This window comes from Dipteris shenzhenensis, chromosome 12, assembly GCF_047967505.1.
Source record: "Dipteris shenzhenensis isolate YYH24624 ecotype China chromosome 12, Dip_SZ_1.0, whole genome shotgun sequence".
NCBI classification, from domain to species: Eukaryota; Viridiplantae; Streptophyta; class Polypodiopsida; order Gleicheniales; family Dipteridaceae; genus Dipteris; species Dipteris shenzhenensis.
The window spans coordinates 17,692,696-17,712,377 of NC_141607.1; the positions used below are offsets into that span (position 1 = coordinate 17,692,696).

The 19,682-nt window shown below is 43.2% G+C and overlaps 1 protein-coding gene across 3 annotated transcripts; it reads right to left on the reverse strand.

Moving 5' to 3' along the window:
• Positions 1 to 252: 252 nt before the first annotated feature.
• On the reverse strand, positions 253 to 7,915 carry LOC147895913 (uncharacterized). Of its 3 annotated transcripts, none has more exons than XM_087383117.1 (7): positions 7,319 to 7,915; positions 6,618 to 7,219; positions 6,164 to 6,472; positions 5,985 to 6,062; positions 5,827 to 5,892; positions 5,645 to 5,710; positions 253 to 1,580 (listed from the first exon to the last, which is right to left on the reverse strand). In XM_087383117.1, exons 2-7 carry the CDS (start codon positions 7,092 to 7,094, stop codon positions 660 to 662), a joined length of 1,917 nt encoding a protein of 638 aa, XP_087239243.1. In that variant the 5' UTR covers positions 7,095 to 7,219; positions 7,319 to 7,915; the 3' UTR covers positions 253 to 659. The 3 variants fall into 3 exon arrangements, with proteins under 3 accessions (XP_087239243.1, XP_087239242.1, XP_087239241.1); XM_087383116.1 differs by having other exon boundaries at positions 6,164 to 6,237; positions 6,400 to 6,472; positions 6,618 to 7,915; XM_087383115.1 differs by having other exon boundaries at positions 6,618 to 7,915.
• Between the last annotated feature and the right edge of the window lie 11,767 nt (positions 7,916 to 19,682).

Below are 19,682 nucleotides of genomic sequence, written 5' to 3' on the forward strand. Positions count from 1 at the left end.
TTCACCCATGCTCCTACTCAGGACTGCTTTACGTGCCCACGGCGTAGATGATGAGCTGGAAGATACACTAAAAAGGCTCGACGTGTTTTGCTGCACAGGTTCTTATGCAGATGAGGCAAGTGTGCACTTTGAAAAACTTCCAACAGATATATTAAATTTCAAATGTGGGAAACCTGTATGACGCACTAAAAACAAGAAAAGCAGTAGATTCTGAAATTTTATGTCATCAAATCCATTCCTACATCTTCAAAATCCAACAATCAAACTTCCAACTTCAATGATTGACGAATTTTGGAGCAAATCTTCACTGAATTACAAACCGTCGACGGCAAGATGTGCACAATTTTTTAAAGAAATAACAATATATCCGTCAGATTAGCTGTAAGAATCTTGGAAAACCAATAAAACTTCAAAGTCCTTCCAGCCATTGTGGAGGCACTCAACTTCAGAACCTATTTTCACCATAGCATCATTTTACATACACCCAGCCAAAATTCCATAGTGGCTAGTACCTATAGAAATGGTATGAGTCTAGAACCAAGTTAGGCTCACAAATCAGTGCAATTGCTTGCCTAAGACCTCATCTCATAAAGTGTGAGTTTACAAAAAGGGCAGCAGATGGTGATAAGAATCTATCTCCGTGAACACAGTCCTGTCAATCAGCAGCGCAGCTTAAATGCACGAGACTGAAGAAATTTACTTCGGGTAAGCTCCTTCCTTCTCCTCCTGGCTTCAGCTGCAGCGATTGCTGCAGCAGAAGTCTTCCTCCCAGTAAATGAACAAGCCTGCAGAGACCCTCCCAAATCAAGTCCCATCCTGCTTCCGCTTGATGGGATTGTATAGAAGCGAAGAGCCTGTGCCTGTGACAGCTGTGTGGTCACATTTCCAACAGAACTTTCTGTGTTCCCAGAGGCCATTGATGAGCCACAAGGATCAACTTCAGACTTGATAGCCTGGGACTTCAAGGATGGCGCACATAAAGCTGCAAGAGGCTGAGACTCGGAGGTCAAGTGTTCAGTTAAATCTGTAGCGCTTAACTGAGCATCTGCAGTGTCCATTTTGGTATGGTTACTGTCAGACTCCTGGCCTGTATGTATCCCTGTCATTTGAAGTGAATAATCTTCCCCACAAGAACCTGAAACAGAACTCGTTTCTTTATGAGCTGAAGCAGGTCGAAGGGGAGAGGAAGAACAAAACCCATTCGAAGTGTGTACGTTTTGCTGCACAGAAACACCACATGTGGAAACCTGATTGGCCACAGCTGTGCCTGCTGTAGGTGGGAACAGAAAGACAGGTGACTGGTGCTGCCTGGTTACTGCAGGTCCCAACCTCAAGCTGGGGACATCCTTTATATGAATTTGAAGGTTAGTCTCACTTCCTGACATCTTGCCACCAGTTCGCACTAGATTCACATCTGGGGCTCTTGCAGCAGCCAAAGCCCAAACTAAAGACTGCAAAGGGCCTCCTGCAAATGGCAGCACAGGTGCTTTCAAAGGTAATAAACTGAATTGCTGTAAAGGATTTTCTGATGCCTGCTGGATTGAATCATTTTTCAAATTACTGGACAACTGCATTGCCAACTGTAAAAACAAGAGCAGACTTTTCGTCAGTTGTGGCACTTGACATTACAATTTTCTGCGCGCTCTCTCTCTCTCTCCCTCACACACACACACACACACATTTTTATTTTTTTCGGGGGGGTGAAAACACACACACACACGTATTGGAAGAGGGTGGAAACTTGAAAGGTGCACAAAATATTTACCATAGAAGAATTGTAATTTATGTGCAGACCCATGCCCCGCTATAATGGCTAAAACAAGTAAGCTACCTTCAGAAAGAAGGACAAACTTTACAGATCCAGTAAATACAATATCTGACAAAGAATCGAAACAACCAACTGCAAGGGCTTATACAAGGCACGCATGGGTTGGACAACATATTAGAAATACAGGCTCTTGAATCTTGCTCCAGAAGGCCCGTATCTACTGCGATTTGATCTCGGCCTGCTGTTGCCGATACCACAGGGACCATTGAAAAGTATTGCTATGGACTTCATCTTTGATCTTCCCCGATCTAGATACTGGAATGATGGGATATGGACAATCATTGACACGTTCAGTAAGCAGGCCCACTTCATTCCAGTAAGAAAGACTATTACGGCGAGGTTGTTTCTCGCACAGGTCTTCCAGCACCATGGGATGCCTAAGTCAATTTTCAGCGATCAAGACCCAAGATGACTAGTTTATTCTGGCGAGCATTCTTTGATAACGTGAGTACGAAGTTGGATTTCGCTTCTTCATTTCATTCTCAAACGGATGGACAAACCAAGAATGCCAATTCTACGGTATTGGATCTTCTCAAGTGTTATGTGTCCGAACAGAACATCGAATGGGAAAGTATCTTCCTCTTGTGGAATTTGCATACAGTAAATATTATTCACAGCTCCACAACAAAAGTCCCATTCGAAGTCATTTATGAAAAGGTGTTTTTGCATCCTATCCTCAGAACAAAGGACGAGATATTTGCAGCTGATCAGTATGATCGAGACTTGGACATAGCCTTTCCTCAGGTTCAGACATCGATTAACATAGCCTTTCCTCAGGTTCAGACATCGATTAAAAAAGCAAAAGAAGGCTGCAGATAAGCATAAGAGAGAGATGAGTCTCCAAGCAAGAAGCTTTCAATTGAGAAAAATGATTAGAAGCCGAGGAGCTGTCACCATTTGGTACTTCTCTAAAGAAATAAAGGTTAGTCTTTATTAGAATTAACTTCGGTCAAAGAATGTTGACTTTGGTTAACTAAGTATAAGTTTTATTGTTTTACTTTTGCTTTACATTGGTAAAAGAGAGCTGTGGGGACACCCACAAGGGACTAGGACTAGTCCAAGAACTAGGAATACATGCATAACTAACCTTTAATGGGTTAAAGTGTTGGAGTTTGTGTAGGACTTGGAAGAGTGTTAAAAGACTGAAAAAGATGGAGCAAGTGGCAAAAATCAGGTCCCACAAGACAAAAAGCACCCGGGAGATGGCGGCATTAAAGACCCACAGGGTTCTAAAAAGAGCATTAAAGCTGCCCCGGCCCCCAAGGTGGAATAAAAGCAGGAAAACTAGCTTTAGAAAAGCAGGTCTAGCTTTTAGCCAGGCCAAGTCCAGGGGCCTCATAGCTCCTAGATTCATTCAAGGATGTGCTCAGCTCCATGCTCTTCTCAGAGCCAGTTGTACAAAGTTTATTTCTATTGCAATAAAGACCTTCAGGGGGGTCGATCCCTTATTTCTGGGCCCTAGTGCTGTGTATTGTCTTCTTCTCTCTCCCAAACACCTTCTCTTGCTGCGAATCACTTTTCCTAGTCTCTCCACGCCTCCCCCTCTGTGACGCAATTGATTCCAACGCAGGAGCCCTCTTTAGTTTGCATACATGAGCTTCCGTACGAGAGAGGGAACGTGATTGCAATCTGTATCAGGAGGCTAGACCTAGTTGCGATTTGCTCTAGAAGGCCCGTATCTGCTGCGATTTGATCCCGGTCAGATTGGGTTGGGTACAGCTTACCAGAGCTCCTAATTGCTGCAATTTTGTGCCCAGAGTCGGTTTCAGTTTGCAGTTCAGTTGCTCGTTGTATACTTTCATCCTAGCCGGCATCGGCACTTAATTGCAACAATTCACTGTGTGTGTGCATCTATTCCTACCGTTTTGTAGGGCACTGCAGTCCAGCAGACCTCCAGTTTGTTTTCTTTCAGATCCAACAAACCCCTAGACCCAAGATTGGGTTATTGAACATATCATGAGGCTATAATAATGTTGTATGAGGTGGATCATGCTCCTTATGGAGTAATCTTATAAATATATCCACTAAATAATTTTTCGATTCTTTTTTGAAAATTCATTTCGTCCATAATGTATATCTGATTTCTAAGGGATTTGAAATAATTTGCATGTAACAAGTTTAGTTTTTACTTCTACTAGTTTTGTCCGTATGTTTAAGAGAAAGTTTTACATTAGGGAGATGATAAATTATTTTCAGGTTTCTAGTGCGAGTAGTATGAAAGTATCCTCCATTATCCTTTCATCACTATATCTTCAATGTGTATGTATATCTAGATGAACCCAGGAACATCCCCAAACCCATCCTATAAAAGCAAACATCTCCATCATCACCAATGGTCAGTGCAGACATTGTATAAGCATATGCACACAAATATCCACACACCTACACATTGGCATCCATTTATACAAGGTCTTCATACTCACTTTCTGCAAAAGCTTCGGAAATAAAGAATAGTCTCAAACATGACGACGGACATAGCTTAAGGAGAAGACTACTCAAAAGTAGTTGCAATCTCTTCATATTTTAAGGGCAGAACTCTTGGACTTCATACTCTGTTTTGTGGAAGTTGTTATGCGTAAGCCTTGCAGTACCATGGGCACATTACAAATTATTGCAAGCCCAAGGAAGTGCACAGTATTTTAATGTATCCATTTACAAGTATGGCCCACAGTCCCCAAAAAAATAAAAAAAGTTTGATCCACAGTGAACACTGACCGTTGACCCTGACCGTTGACCTCATATCACAGAAGTTTACACCAATTATGTGGTTCTATCAACATTTGGACTTCCGCAGAAAAGGAGGAAATTGATACCATGACAAATATTAAATGATTGAAGTTAAACTAACTAGCAAAGTCACAAGCAATTTAAGCAACCGAGTTTTCAAGGCATAATCTGTTTTGGCTGGAAATCAAAGGTAAAGTTGCCAAACTTGTATCAGCTGACAAGGTTTGCCCAAACTAACATTTTTGTGTGATCATGAACCAGGGTGTACAAGCCCTGAAATAAAGAAAGGATGCCCTTGCTCCATGAGGTAAGAATTTAACCACAGAACCAAATGATGGTTGGTAAGTGCACCTTGTGCTGAAGGCTTATAGACCAAAAAACAACCAAATGGCACAAAGTTTCTGATCCCCAAAAAATGGGACAAGGAGAGACGCACGATGAGATGGCAATCATGTTCCCATGCAAAACCAGGTCCCCAGCACTAAAGGACAGAATAAATGTCTCTGTCTGCTTCAGTGATCTGTTGGACCCAGTTTTGTGAGTTGTGAAGGTGCCTTCTAACAGAAAAGGAAACTGCCGAAATGGCTATGAAATGTGCAAGATGTGTCATACAGATTCAAAGAAACCATGGCACCTCTGCTAAGCGACTGTGAGAACCTCCTATGTGCTACGAGCAATTGTCTTGCTCCTAACCAAGGATCCCGGTGCTCTTCTATAGCAAAACAGCAGGTTAAGCTGTTTTGAAATCAGATTCCAGGGTAAACGTCATATGGATAACCGATGTTCCTGTTTTTGCTGCTCTAAAACTCTTGCCTGACAGTGAGTTGCTCCAACAAAAAGGTGCCAAAAGATCTAAAACCTTCTCTATTAGCATAGGGTCCAATAAAGTTTCACTACTATTGCACCATAATGCATTTCTGCATCTCTCTCAAAAGCAAAGAAGAAATCCAGATGGAAATAGAACGATTAAACAAGCCCCTAAGTTCCCACCTTTTAATTAGCCTTCACAGACCTCAAATGCAGCCAGAAAGGAAGTGCAAGGTCTAAACATATAGGGGGACTGAAAAAGGAGGTTGTGCTGCAATTTACCTGCTCTGTCAGATGTTGATTCTGATTCTTCAGAGAATACAGCTCCTGCATCAATGACTCCTTCCTCTGCAATGCATATTGCAGAATGGATGATCACGTGCAGTTTGAAATTAAAAACACCAAAAACACCGCTTTCACAAGGAAGCAGTTAAGTTTTGCATTTTGTACAGACAAGAACCAACCTCATTCATGCCCCTGTTTTCTAAGGTAAGACTCGTGGCTTTTTTCCTCAACTCCTGGCACTGGATCTGTGAGCATGAAAACTCTGCAATGCGTGAGAAGCCCACTGACCCAACTAAACTGCAATAAGGCCCAAAGAAGGCCCAAATGACCAGGATACCTGCTTCCTTCGAATGGTTTGCCTTGCAGATTCTCGGTTAGCCAAAACTCTGCGGAGTGTACAAGCTTTTTTTTCAATCTGAAACGACGAGGAGAGCTCTTTTAAATGTTCCCCAGTACTATTCAACTTTCACAATAAAAGTTCATGCCTCTCCCAGGTGAGCTGTTGACATAACATACCTCACTCAATGCAGGTTTGGGCTTGTTTTCAACTGGGAAACCTGCATGATTACTGTCTTCTAAAACTTGCGGACCTGGATTTACAAATGAAGACACTCCAGACTCTGCTGCAGTCAGATGCTGATATCTGGTATCTTTTGTATGCTTCGTGATTGTAGCATCATTCTGTTGACTAGAGGATGGTAAGGTGTTGGCATCACTCAGCTTAGCTAACGCAGCTGAGATCGGAGGCTTACTTATCCTTGGCTTCCTTCTCACAGTCAGTTTATGGGGCGTTATAGCAGACACATCGATGTGAATCTCCTCAATCTGAAGAAGTGAAATTTTGGAGTCTATTAGTACTGAATCCCACAACATGATCCAAAAAAGATACTCGTAAAAAGGAAACAATTTGCTGCTTGAAGGCTCTACACATAAAAATTAACTTTCCGTGGCCAGCGCTGGACGCAAACACCTGTGTCTTAATAGGAGCTGGCACTGCCCTCTGGAAAGCACGACACTTCAGTTGCAATGACGGCAGTGGAGAGTTTGGACTATCTGCTCTAGAATCGGAAGGGGGAGAATCTTGGCTAGATTCAGGCACCGTCTTGTTCTCTAGCTTGTCCCTCTCTGTCAGCACGTGTCCTTTATCTTCCCCAAATGCAGCATAGATAGGTTGTGAACGTACGACACCATTTTTGGCCGTCTTATCACCACTCGAGCCCTTCATATCTATAGTATCAAACTCCTCCTTGCACCTCCTGGACCTCTTCCGCTTTCCAAACCACTGCAGACCAGCATCAGTATCTCCCTCCGGTTTTTCTTGTATCCGGAGATGGACAATGCGTGAAAAGTCTGCCAACGCCTGCGCAGCATCCAGCTCTAATTTCACAAATCTCTCTGGAAAATCATCATCCTCTTTACCATAATTCTTCCCGAGTCCGTTCTTCATGGAACAGCCTTTGGAGGGCGCCGTGAGAACCTTGTTATAGTCCACTAGGATTTTTTCATTCGTCACAGGCTTTACATGACCGAGAATTGGAAAGTTCCCTTTCCTTCGATTAGGAATACAACCACCTGCATCGACCGCCGCATTCCCCAAGACGGATGAGTCCGAGTCATTCGCGCCCATTGCCAGCTTCCTTCTAGCAGCCACAATGCGATCAACAAACTTACCACGCCATGCGATAAGCCGTCACCCTCCTCAGTATCCTCCACGCCAGATGGTCATTTCTTCCATCACCTCGTAGACGATTCGTTGGCGCGCAGACAAAGCATATACCCTCCCAGTCGACGCGTACCTTGCTTGACCCTCCCGCTTTCGCAATGATCTGTGCGTCAAATTGGCAGCGATATGTACAAGCTCCGGGGGAAAGGCCTGAGTAGCCATACGTCAGAGGTTGCATCGACGATCGGAGGAGGTTGGCAACCCAAAAGCGAATATACGCCCGTTCCCTCAAAGCAATCGCAGTTCGTTTTGGGCTGCTCCATGCGACAAGGGTGTGGTGCTATTTGGAGGGGACTCGAGGGGGGTGATACTGTGCAGGGTGCGAGCGCGATGGGAGGGGGGGGAGATGCAATTTTGCTGCAAGAGGCGATGGAGGGCGGAGCTTGTATGGCAAGAATTGTAGAGACGCTTTGGGGAGACGAAGATGGCAAGGAAGCAGCGATGGCGAGCGAAGCTATGGCAGAGAGCTGAGAGAGAAGAAGGGAGAGTAGCCAAGAGTGAAAGTGTTCAGATGGGAAGAGAGAGAAAAGGGGCAAAATGAGGCACCCCTGTAGAGAGAGAAAGACTGAAAGTGCTCAATCCCGAAGAGAGAGATGAGGATGAAGAGGCGTCTCCCTAAGAGAGAGAAAGACTGTTTCTCATCTTTGTCTCTCCACCGTCCGATGCACCCACATCGGACCGCCCCTGCTCGCCCCTTTCCCATTGGCTCTTTCGGATGGGCGCGTTCCTCTCGCCACGTGGCGCCGCCTCATGTGCTTTGTCCCACGTGCTCCGCCACGTCAAATCACCACGTCCCTCACCTTTTTGCCACACCATCCTCGACCCGGCATCCGAGACCGATGTAGTAACCGAACATCTTGCTCCCTCTGTCGGGATGACTCCCTCAACCGCTTTCTTCGTTTGTTGTTGTTAGAGCACATTATCGTGGTGAAACGAACATGGCTGAATGTTCGCCAAGAATCAAAAGCTGCCCATGTAGCTCCGATGCATTTAGAGCACCTCCCCACACTCCGGCTAGTGGGGATGGCTTGGCAGCACCATCACCAAGCCCATCCCAGCCTTTTTATGTCCCTGCGCTAGAATGCCAAGCCTTGGCAATAAATGGAGCAATTGATTGCATCCCTCTGCTTCATATGCATTCATCAAAAACACTCTTTGCTCCATGTTCATTGGTGAAAACCCCAACACACGTTTTAGCAACTCAATGTTGAGCCAAAGTCTTGAAAATTTGCAACTCTAGCCTGGCAATGCAATGGTGGACTAGCAGGGATGTCGGTTCATGGAAACACTGGAACTTCTTATTGCTGTGCTGCTCACTCAACACTCGCGGGGAAGCACTCTTAATTTCCTCAATTTTCGGCTCCTTGCAACAAAAGTAAAGCAACATATTGGCTCCCCAAGGTTCTACCCTTACTTCACCCAAATCCTCGATGTAAATGGAGCTTCTCCATAGCCATCAATGAAGAAAGAGAAATTCTTGAAGATCTTTCCTCTCTATAGATTTCACACATACAATTTCCACTACGTGGGAATGCCCTCTTACAGTGCATTCTCACATTGGCCCAACAATTGCCATCATAGGTTTTAGCTACAAAATTGGGACAAATAAGGGAACACAATGGGTTGTTCTTTCGCATGTTGCAAGAAAGAATGGCCATATATGGAGCTCTGATATCCCTGCTTATTGTTGCCTTTTTTCTCGTTGTTAACGCGTCTCCTTAATAGTGCGGCGAGAAGCTCTCAAAGTTCCTTTCCTGCCAAGTTTGAGATGAGGGAACAAAGAAAATCTCCTTGCAAGAATGTGCTCCAAGGCAAATTCACAGGTTTAGGGTGAGACAAACCCCCAAAGCAACAAAGAAATCCACGGCGTGACTTTGGTGACCAGATGGAGGACTTCGTAGTTCGATTCACTCATCGCTTAAACCGTAATGTTAGCGAGTTGAATTTCACCTCCAACATTAGTGGTGCCATGTGATGGGTTTGTGCATGGGAAGGAGTCCACCAAAGTCTCCATCTGAATCACAAGGTAACGTTTCTGGGTAGCCCAAGAATGTGCTCATTGGTGGTCGACCTCAGCCTCATGGGATGACATGGACAACAATCATGTCCATGTGCTTTATTTTTTAGGTCACCTTCTCTTGACCCTAGTGTAAGGGCGGGTTATATGGTTTAATCATTTCGTTGTCTCACGTTAGGTGGATTATCTAGGCCTTAATGACTTTCAATGTCAAATTGGAGATTTGTACCCATTGGAGAAAAATGGAGATTTAATTCAAAATTGTAGCATTGAAGCAAAATGGTCATTGTAGCATTTGATGAATTTAAGTAGCACATATTTTGAGTTGTCCCAACCATGAGTTTCCTAACATCAAATATTAGGAAAATACGTGCCATGCAAATGAACCAATAACAAGCTCTCTAAGAAGGATAGCTTGCTTGTATTGCTCAAGCCCACCATCCACAATCATTACCTCCCCAATAAGACGTACATGAAGGGCACACAAACACATGGCTTTCCAAGATTCCCCTTTACCATTCAAGTCTCCACCATACCCATGGGCTTTTCCTTACCTTCACAAGTGACACCTTACATTCTTTCATCAAAGAGGTATCATCCCATTCAATGTTCTCACTTTGTACCTTTCACCATTGAATAGTTGGAAGATCTAGAAATTACATGTATGCATTTCGAGTACCTCCCTTCAATAATTGGAAGATCTAATGTTCTCAATTTGTATCTTTCACCCTTGAATAGTTGGAAGATCTAAAGATTACATGTATGCATTTCGAGTACCTCCAATAATTGGAAGATCTAACGTATGCATTTATAAAGACCCTCGCCCATGCATTTAGCTCACTTTTTATAAACTATGAAGACCGTACCAATAGACTTCACATTGGAACAATATACAAATACCTCTCTCTCTCTCTCTCTCTCTCTCTCTCTCTCCCTCTCTCTCTCTCTCTCATGCATGTGCACATACGATTCGACATCTAAGGACAAGTGGACTTACATTAAAATGTTAAAGCTCAACTTTACAGTTATATATGGCAAATATGTTACAACATATAGTGGTTAAATAGAAATACTAGCTATTGGCTCAATGTTAAGTATTTCTGTGTCCTCAATGGTGCGTAAACAACACCTTAAAAAGCAAGATTGTGAAAGAACATCCCCCCACCCTTCTTTAGAGTTTTGCCTCAAAAGAAGCTACAAAAGAATACTTAATGGTTTTATGCAAATAAAAACCTCTTTGCTAAGCTTTCATCACATAACTGAGGCTTATAGAGGGGCATTACCCTAGGCCAGTGCTCAAAAAGCAGTGCTAAACCTCCGATAGTCACAACTCACAATGCCGCCTTGATTCCAACCAAATTCTCAATTGTGTACCAGACTTGTTTCATTAAAGGGCATCTCCACATTCCCTACACACCAAGGATCTCGCCCAACCAAGGGTCTTGTAGGGGTCTGATCCTCCCCGTTCTTCTTGCTGATAAAAATAAAGCCTAGTTTATTTTATTTATTTTTTTAAAAAAAGCTTTCATCGCATGACAATCCAAATATAGCTTGGTGTAAAAAGAAGAACTATCATCCACCTAGACCTAACAAAGGCCACATGGTTTATTTATTCTTTCAAAAAACATTCAATGTGATACATGAGTAAGAAGATGTAGATCCATGGAAAAGCCAAAGGACTACAAGTGGATCTATTTTGTAAGACTGCATGATACAATACAAGCCCTTGACCAACTTATCATACGCTTAGCATTCAACTCCTACGAAACCTTGACACTTGTCAATATTAAATGAAATGTAGATACAATGTCAAATTTCCTTCCCTTGCTGGCTCACATGTAAGTTTTACTGCTCTTTGCTAATTTTATTTCCCTTACACCATGATTGGCATATCTATCATGTGAAATAAATTTTGAAGTGATGATAGTGAATAGGCTGCCTCCACTTAAAAAGAATTCAAAAATATATTAATTAGTGGAAACGGTAGGAGGGAAGGAATGGAAAGGAAAGGGGTGGATGATGTGGAAGTCCCTCTATTTACAAGGAGAGACCCCCCCTCCCCTCTTATTTATAAGGGTGAGAATTTATAACCCTTATACTCTACTTTTATATGTAGCCTTGTGGTAAGACCTTGAGATATATATATAAAATAAAAGACTGAATATATTAAGAGGGTGGTCAACCATGTCAAAAAGAGAGACCTTTATACAAAAATTGGCCTATGCGTAGGCTACCTGCCTTAGGCCTACACTGCAAGCAGCACTGGGTAGTGGGTGGAGGGGTGCTAGCCACTCATCACCCCCGCTCTAACTACCAGAAGGCATCTATTGACCAGAGGGTCTATCCTTTGGGTAATCAAGCTCAGATCCCTTAGATTGGCTTTGACAAGAGCCAGAATGGCAAACTCTCTCTAGCCCGTCAGGACTCCTCGTCGTTGAAAGATGATCTTGTTTCGAATGTCCCAAATCGCCATGTAGATCGACGCCCAGACATCTTAGCAAGCGGCTAAAGTTGTCGGGGAATGTTGCAGCATCCCCTATGAGAACCGGTTTCCACTGTAAACTAGGAGAAAATTTGGCAATAAGGCCTGATTGTCTGATTGCCGACTCCATTCTCACCCAAACACTTCTAGTAACCACACAGTTCCACATTAAGTGGCGAACTTCTTTGGTGGATTTACCACAGAGCGGACAGCAGGTATTCACCGAAAACCTCTTGGCCAGCTTGCCCCACATAGGCAACCATTGGTTCAAGATTTTTCACAGATAGCGCAGGCTTTCCAAATGCCCTTCAACTAATCTTCCACCATACTCTTCCTTGGCGAAGTGACCACTTATGATTAAGGTCCGAGATTTGAGACCTTCCTTGCATCAGATGGTTGTAGATGGACTTGGCAGAGATCTTGCAGAAGCATTTCCTCCCTAGGGTCCACTGGTTAGCGCACCAGCCTGTGGACGTGGGCATGTGTTCGTTGGCCACCAGTCAGAGGTGGAGTCAAGAACAGCACGGATCATATATGTTTCCCCATCATTTAGTAAGAACTTCTGCCTTAGATGGTCAATGGGTATCTAGTCTGCCTTCTGGGCGTCTCAGAGATCAGAGACCAGGAGCGGATGCCTTTCTTTGAGGCGTTTCTGGCTCTCACTAGATCCACCACTGCAAAGGGTTCGCTGCCCCTTCATGGGCTGGACTCCATCAGATGTTCTCGACTAGGCTTGCATCCCCCTTCAGCCTTGGTCGTCCTTTCCAGGAGAGACACCCTATTGTTTCCTTCCACGCCACCATTAGGCCAGCCACCAAATCCGATCCTACAATGGAAACTGGGAACATAGAGAAGAGGTAGTCATACCAAGAGAGCTCCTTCCACGACCCCGCCCCCTTGCTTCGGTTTTTACTAATGAGTGCCTTGACAATTTCAATCCAGGGAGCATGTTTCTCTAGGATCCCTGGCAATAGTTTAGAAATTAAAGAGACATTCTTGATCCTAATGTCGGGGAGGCCTAGTCCCCCATCAAGCTTAGGAGCTTTAAGCGCCTCCCAGGGAATAGTGTGCTTTTTTTAAAACCACGCTCTTCCACCTAGACGAACCCCCTTAAGAGTCGCTCAATTTCCATCCATTGGGTTTTCTTGAAGTTCGAGATGGAGGCGACGTAAGTCGTGGAGGCTGCAAGGATATGCTGAACGATGATTACTCTAGCATTCTAGCCTAGGTAGAGGCCTTGCCACTTCTTCAGCTTTTTGTTGACTATGTTTTTGAACCACTCGAATCTTTGACGGAGCGTCAGGGCTACGCCAATGGTACAAAAGATCTTGAGGATCTTTAGGAGGGAGGCGACGCTAGACTCTTCCTCGACTGAGCAGGCTAGAATATCATCTGCAAATAGTTGAAAGGTGAATTGGGTAGACGGAGGCCATGAACACGGCCCTCTGTGGCAATGGTCACCCGCTTGATCATCTAGATGAGGGGGACTGAGCCGATGGTGGCAAATAACAGAGGGGCCAGGGGGCAGCCCTGCCTCACTGATCTTCTGATGGTGAAGCTGTCAACCACGCCACCATTGACACATAAAACTGCAAACGCGTTACCAAACAGACAAGCCACCATTCGCACGAAGCCCAAATCAAACCCGAGCTTCTCCAAAACCTTGATTAGGAAGTCCCAGCACACCCTGTCAAAAGCTTTGTAGAGGTCAAACCCAAAGAAGGTTACCTTTCGAGTAGGAACTAACGCGTAGTCGATTGCTGTAGACATATTTAGAATATTTTTGAAGATGTCCCTACCTTTCACGAAGCCGTTCTACTCCCGGTCTACTATGCATGAGCATATGTCTCTAATTCTGAGAGCCATGGCTTTTGCAATTATCTTGTAGGATGTATTGAGCATAGTAATGGACCTCTGGTCCCCAACTTTGATATGGCTTGGTGTCTTGGGAAAGAGATTCATTAAGTGGGCATTGACATCTTCTGAGAGCCACCCTATGTCGACCGCATGATTGGTCATACTAGTGAGATCTCCACCCAGGATATCCCAAAAATCCCAGTAGAATTCAGCTGTCAGGCCGTCCGGGCTTCTTTGGCAAGGAGAATTAGCGCCTCGTCCAGCTCCTCCTTGGAGAAAGGCCTCTGCAGTAGGTTCATTTGGTAGTCCAAGACTCTTTGTCAATGCTTCTTCCACACTCTGGATCTAGTCTATGTCCTGCATCGCCACCTCTCCTACGATGGCCCCCAGTTCCTTGAGGAATGTGTTCGCTACATGCCAAAAGTCAGTAATCAGCTCACCTTGTGCATTTTGGACCCTGTCTATTGTTTCCCATACTTGCTTTTTTTTAATTTGGCGGAAGAACACCTTGGAGGGGCAGTCCCCAACTGAGAGCTAGGTCTGCCTACTCCAAATAATTACATCCTCTGACTCCTCCAATCCCACTGCTTGCATGGCTACTTCGGCTTCAGACTAGAAGCATCGTAATAACTGCATCGTGGGAGGACAGCTTTTTGGAGAGATTGCTTGGTGGCTATAAGTGTAGTTGATGCCTCATTCCGTTGTCTTTTATACTGACTGTCCCAACGTTTTGCCAGTTGCACTATCTGGCGAATAGCTTTGTCCCATTTGTGGGCCAGGTCGATGACGCTGTCTCGCGCCTCCATCCACAATTTCCTGACCTCAGAATTGAACTAAGGTGAGGACAGTAAACGTTTATTAAACTTGAAAGGAATGTCCCTCGAGTGGTCCGTGAATTGAGGGAGACTGAAGCTCCATCTGATTGGGGCATGATTGGAGAGACTGGAGATCGCCATGCAATCCCCCTGCATGGGGCTCCTCAGCCACCACCCTTCGTTGGAGACATAAAAATGATCCAAGCGGCCAACCCTGAACTCGTCTCCTTTTCTACGATTGTTCCAAGTGAATCCATAGATCCCTTCCTCATCTAGTGTTGCATAGTCTCGGTAAGGCCGTGTCTAATGCAGAGTTTATCCCACGCTTCCTGTTTCGGGCCGGCCGTAGATTTGGTGATATGAGACCTGTCCGCTTCTTCTTCTATGAAGTTCCAATCACCACCGAGTAGCCACTTACCCTCATTCAAGTCGTCACATAAAAAGTCCCAGCACCGAGAGTGAGGAGCATAGACATTGGCAACACCAACCTCGACCCCCTAAACCATTACTCCAACCGCCAAGACCCAACTCAGGACTGCGGATCCTCCTCTCCCACGTTTGGGGCAGGTCTCGAATTTTAGGCTTTGCAAGACTCCCAAAGCCAATCACCCTAAGAGAACCACTTGGGGCTTAGTATTACGAAGAATTGACAAACAGTTTTTTTGTTTCACCGCGAGTCGATTGAGGGGAGTTTTTGCTCGCGAGATTCGTATGGCTCCTGTGGTACCGCCTTGACATCGACTCCTTTCTGGACGTGCTTACCCTTCTTGCTGACTGTGGTCCACTGTGGTTCTTGAGGGGCATCGGCCGGAGGCGCAGATTTAGACACTTGGGTGACCTCCTCGCCGTTGCATGATGACGGATTCTTACCCAGGTCTTACCCACGTCGGCTTTTCCTTCGGTTTCGGAAGGAAGCTCCTCCTCAGATGCATTGTCCACATCATTCATCGCATCCCCGCGTGTGAGCGCAATGTTTGTTGATATCGACGGACATTCTCTTGCGAAGTGGCCCAGCTTCTTGCACACAAAGCAAGCATCCGGGAAGGGGTTGAATTTGACCTGCTGAGCAAGACATAACCCGTCACGCTGGTTGATTTCCAGAAAGCCAGGGATATTTTGGCTACAGTCCCAAAGGATCTAGGCCTTCTTACGCGCCATGATGGATGTAGAAGAAGGCGGGAGGAGGAGAACCTTGCTCAACGACGTTGCCAGCTTCTCAACCGCATCCCCGAGCCATGCAGGTAGATTCGGGAATTCAATCCACACCAGGCAGTCATGGTAGATAAATTCGTCCACGTTGAAAGTGGGGCTCCATGGAACCACTAACACTGAGGCGCCAGAGAATAGAAAAGATCTACCCAGGAGCTCGTCCCGAATGGCTTCCAATACGCACAGGAGCAGGAAAAAACCATTCATCATATACTTGGCAGTGTAGGCGTTTTGGGAGAGTTCACGGTCGTAGAGTAGAAACTACGCCAACTCTTCAAAGGAGGGAGCTCGCCAGTAAAAAAGAGATAGATGGCTCCTTTGGCAAGACGGGCCAGCTCAGGCTTGACATCCTTCATCTGCAAATTGCAAGCGAACGAGTGCGTTCGACCACCTTGGAATCACTCCTTGTGTTCCACCTCCTTGGAGTGCCATGACACCTCTGCCCTTAATATATGCTATGCCTCCTCGTCACGAAGGGGTGAGAAACCTCTGTTCACCTTTGCAGGTGGTGCAGTGTCGTGGGTGTCTCGCACACAGATATGTGTTGCTTTTTTTACCACAAAAGTCGAGTATATTGCAGCCATATAGGGTTGCAAGGAATCTATATGGTTTGATCAGCTAGTGGGAGATTTGGGGATTCATACATGTGTACCAACATTGCATAGTGATCCCATCAATGCTATTCACCTAGCATGGAATCAGGTCTTTCATGCAAAGACCAAACACATTGAGGTCAGGTACCATTTTACCAGGTTGGTACTTGAGGACAAGCACATAGAGCTTGTTAAGGTTCATACAAATGATAACCCTGCAGATATTCTGACGAAGAGTCTACCTAGTTAGCGGTTTGAGTATTATCATGTATTGATGGGCATTGGATAGTATGTCCATACATGGCAATTCCTTTACCTTTGACGGTGTGCGATTCATTCTTGATGTAAGAAACTCTTACTTAGTGTCTGGATCATCTAACTTTGTGTCACAGGCAGTGATGTATAGATCTATATTGCAAGACGTCATCGACACTCCAATGCAAAGTGGTGCAAGTACTGGTTTTCAAGGAAAGTATTCTCATGGCATCCTCACTCACTACATGCTCTACCATAGTTACAACAAGATGTTGCATACCACAAGCTAGTATAGAGTGTCAACAATGAATCTACAAAACAAAACTCAAACTATATTTAGTGCAAGATATTACATATAAATATGCAAGCAATTTCATAATTTCAAAAACCCAGACTCTTGATTAAGTTGAGTGTCAATCTAGGTCATTGACAACTAAATTTCTAAAATTCACTTCAAACTATAACACACAATTCAAGGGAGAGACGAGTGCCAACATAGGTCTTTAAAACCTTAAAATGAAACTATGTGAACCAATTCTATATTTTAACTCAGACTATAACACACAACACAAGAGAGATGGGTGCTAGCTTGGGTCTTCACAACTTAAGAGATGGATGGGTGCTAGCTTGAACACATTCTAGGTTTTAAGTGAGATTGACACAACTTAAGACATGGATGAGTGCCAGCTTGAACAAATTCTTGGTTTTAACTGAGACTACAACACACAGCTATGAAAACATATTCATAATTTAACTCAGATTGTAACACACATCTCATGAGAGAGACGAGTGTCATCCTTGTTCTTTAAAACTTTAAAATAGAACTATGCAAACACACTTAGAATTCAGCTCAAACTATAACCTCTCTCTCTCTCTCTCTCTCTCTCTCTCTCTCTCTCTTCATGGTGGCCTGATAGTTAAAATTTTTAAAAAAGAACTATGTAAACACACTTAGAATTCATTTCAAATTGTAACACACATCCCAAGAGAGAGATGAAGTCACTTTGAGATGGGAAAAAAATATGAGAGGCTTATCCAACCCATTTTTAAAATTTCAAAGGCATGAAAACTACAAGGATTAGATGCAAAAGAGTAAATCAAGCTGAAGATTACATCTAGGGGGGCATATTGAAATGATTGGTAGACAGCAAGAAAAATTTTGTAGTTTGCTTTATTCATATGAAAAAAGTAGGATTATTAATCTGTACAAATAAGTTTTATTCATACAACTAACTTTATTTTGGGTGTTTTTTTTTAGCTAAAACAAAATTCAAACAAATTATTGCAACATAGGTGTGTGCATTTCTTGATGCAATTGATTATTATCTTGAAAACATATTATCAATATGACATCCTTCTTCAATTTTGAAGGGAAACTACGACCAAGATCAAGAGAGGATCTCGTTTTTGAGAGGATACCATGCCAATACACATTATGCAAGTTGTAATCATTAGAGAAAACTGTAGCTTAATATAACAATGATACATATTGAAGAATATAAGAGAGGATATTCTTTTTTTTAGGATACCATGCCAACACACATAATGCAAGTTGTAATTATTAGAGAGACATGTAACTCAATATAACAATGATACATATTCAAGAATACAATTTATTTGAGCCATTACCAATTTTGGAGTGAGAAGATTTGGTGGGATAGGGGTGTCACTTCATAATAAATATTCCTTTAGTATCTCCGGTCCATCAAATGATTGTGGCTTATGGAGACCCATGATGAGCCACAAATGCCCCGTCCACCAGGAAGCCATCTTAGATAAAAGCATTTGTAATCAAGATGAAAAATTAAAAAAAGGAAATAAAACTCATTTTCATGCTAAGTAAATTTTAATAAAAAATATTCTCAAACATTTAAATAATTGAATTACATCTCAAACATCCTCAACCTCATCTAGTAACATTTCAATATTTTCAAATTCCTATGAGATGTCCAACTTATTGTTACTACACCTCCCTCAAGTTCAACCCCCATGGCTACTTAGACATGCTCTAAGAAAACAACACATTGAGTAGTATACTTTCATAACTTTCCTCTTGTTCATCGATCAGTAATCAACAAGACAATGATTAGCTTCATGAAATCTTGGTCATGATCAACAGTCCATCCTAGACTTCTCATAGTTTAAAAATCCAACAACTTGATCGATAATGGTATGTTAGGCAAGAATTTTGCAAAATAATTTGAAATCTCTAGGACTTGGAGCATGGTCATTCTTGGAAGTACCATACACAACAATTCTATAAGGTCCTACTTAGAGATGCGAGATTTTGCAAATGCACATGTAACTACTCGACTGATTGTTGTCTTTGCTTGAGAAGTTGGTGAGAAGTAGAATGCAACATACTAACTCACAAAATCACTTGGGGATTATTGTAGGTGTATAAAATTTTTGAGCCTCACAGTTCTCATCCTGATCTAAGAAGTAACTGTTTGCTCAATCAAATATTCTATGTAGAGTGCAAACTAGCCAAATTATTTGTCTAGAGTGCCTAAAGTACAAGTGCATCATCCATGTTCACACACCTTAGTAACATAATCATAGTACTTCTTGCTATCATGTAACAACATGAACTTATACAAGAGAGTGATTTCTAATGAAAGGATGAATATAGGTCATGTGCCAAAGGAGGCATTTGTTTTTTCTTCAAAGCACATCCTTACCCAAATTAGCTTTAAGAAATGTCATGCAATAAAGATATCAATAGTTATTGACTTCAAATAACCTCTCTCACAACATAAATCAAGCATTTGTACCTTTGCTAGGGTGAAAATGCACTAACTCTTCACATGTATTCAAGAAAGTCTTCAAAACCGAGGTGTGCACTACTAGCAGAATATGCATAAACATGCATTCAATGGGTAATATTTAAACCCCTATTTATATATGGTCCCACATTCCTTTACTTGTATTAAGAGTTAAATCTTTCATCTTCGTGAATTGAAAAACCCCTTGCATGTATATTTTGTGAATTTACTAGACTAAAAACCCATTATGTTGAACCCATTATCCTATCTTTACATATTTCTAGGTGTACCCCATAGGTTCATCTAGATTCCCTCATGG

Excerpts from the sequence above, each read along its gene's own strand:
- LOC147895913 (XM_087383115.1), bottom strand. The coding sequence starts at position 7,274 with ATGGGCGCGAATGACTCGGACTCATCCGTCTTGGGGAATGCGGCGGTC. Across the intron at positions 6,063-6,163 it reads CCAAACCTGCATTGAGTGAG|ATTGAAAAAAAAGCTTGTAC; the intron begins GTATGTTATGTC and ends TCGTCGTTTCAG. Across the intron at positions 5,711-5,826 it reads AAAACAGGGGCATGAATGAG|AGGAAGGAGTCATTGATGCA; the intron begins GTTGGTTCTTGT and ends TATGCATTGCAG.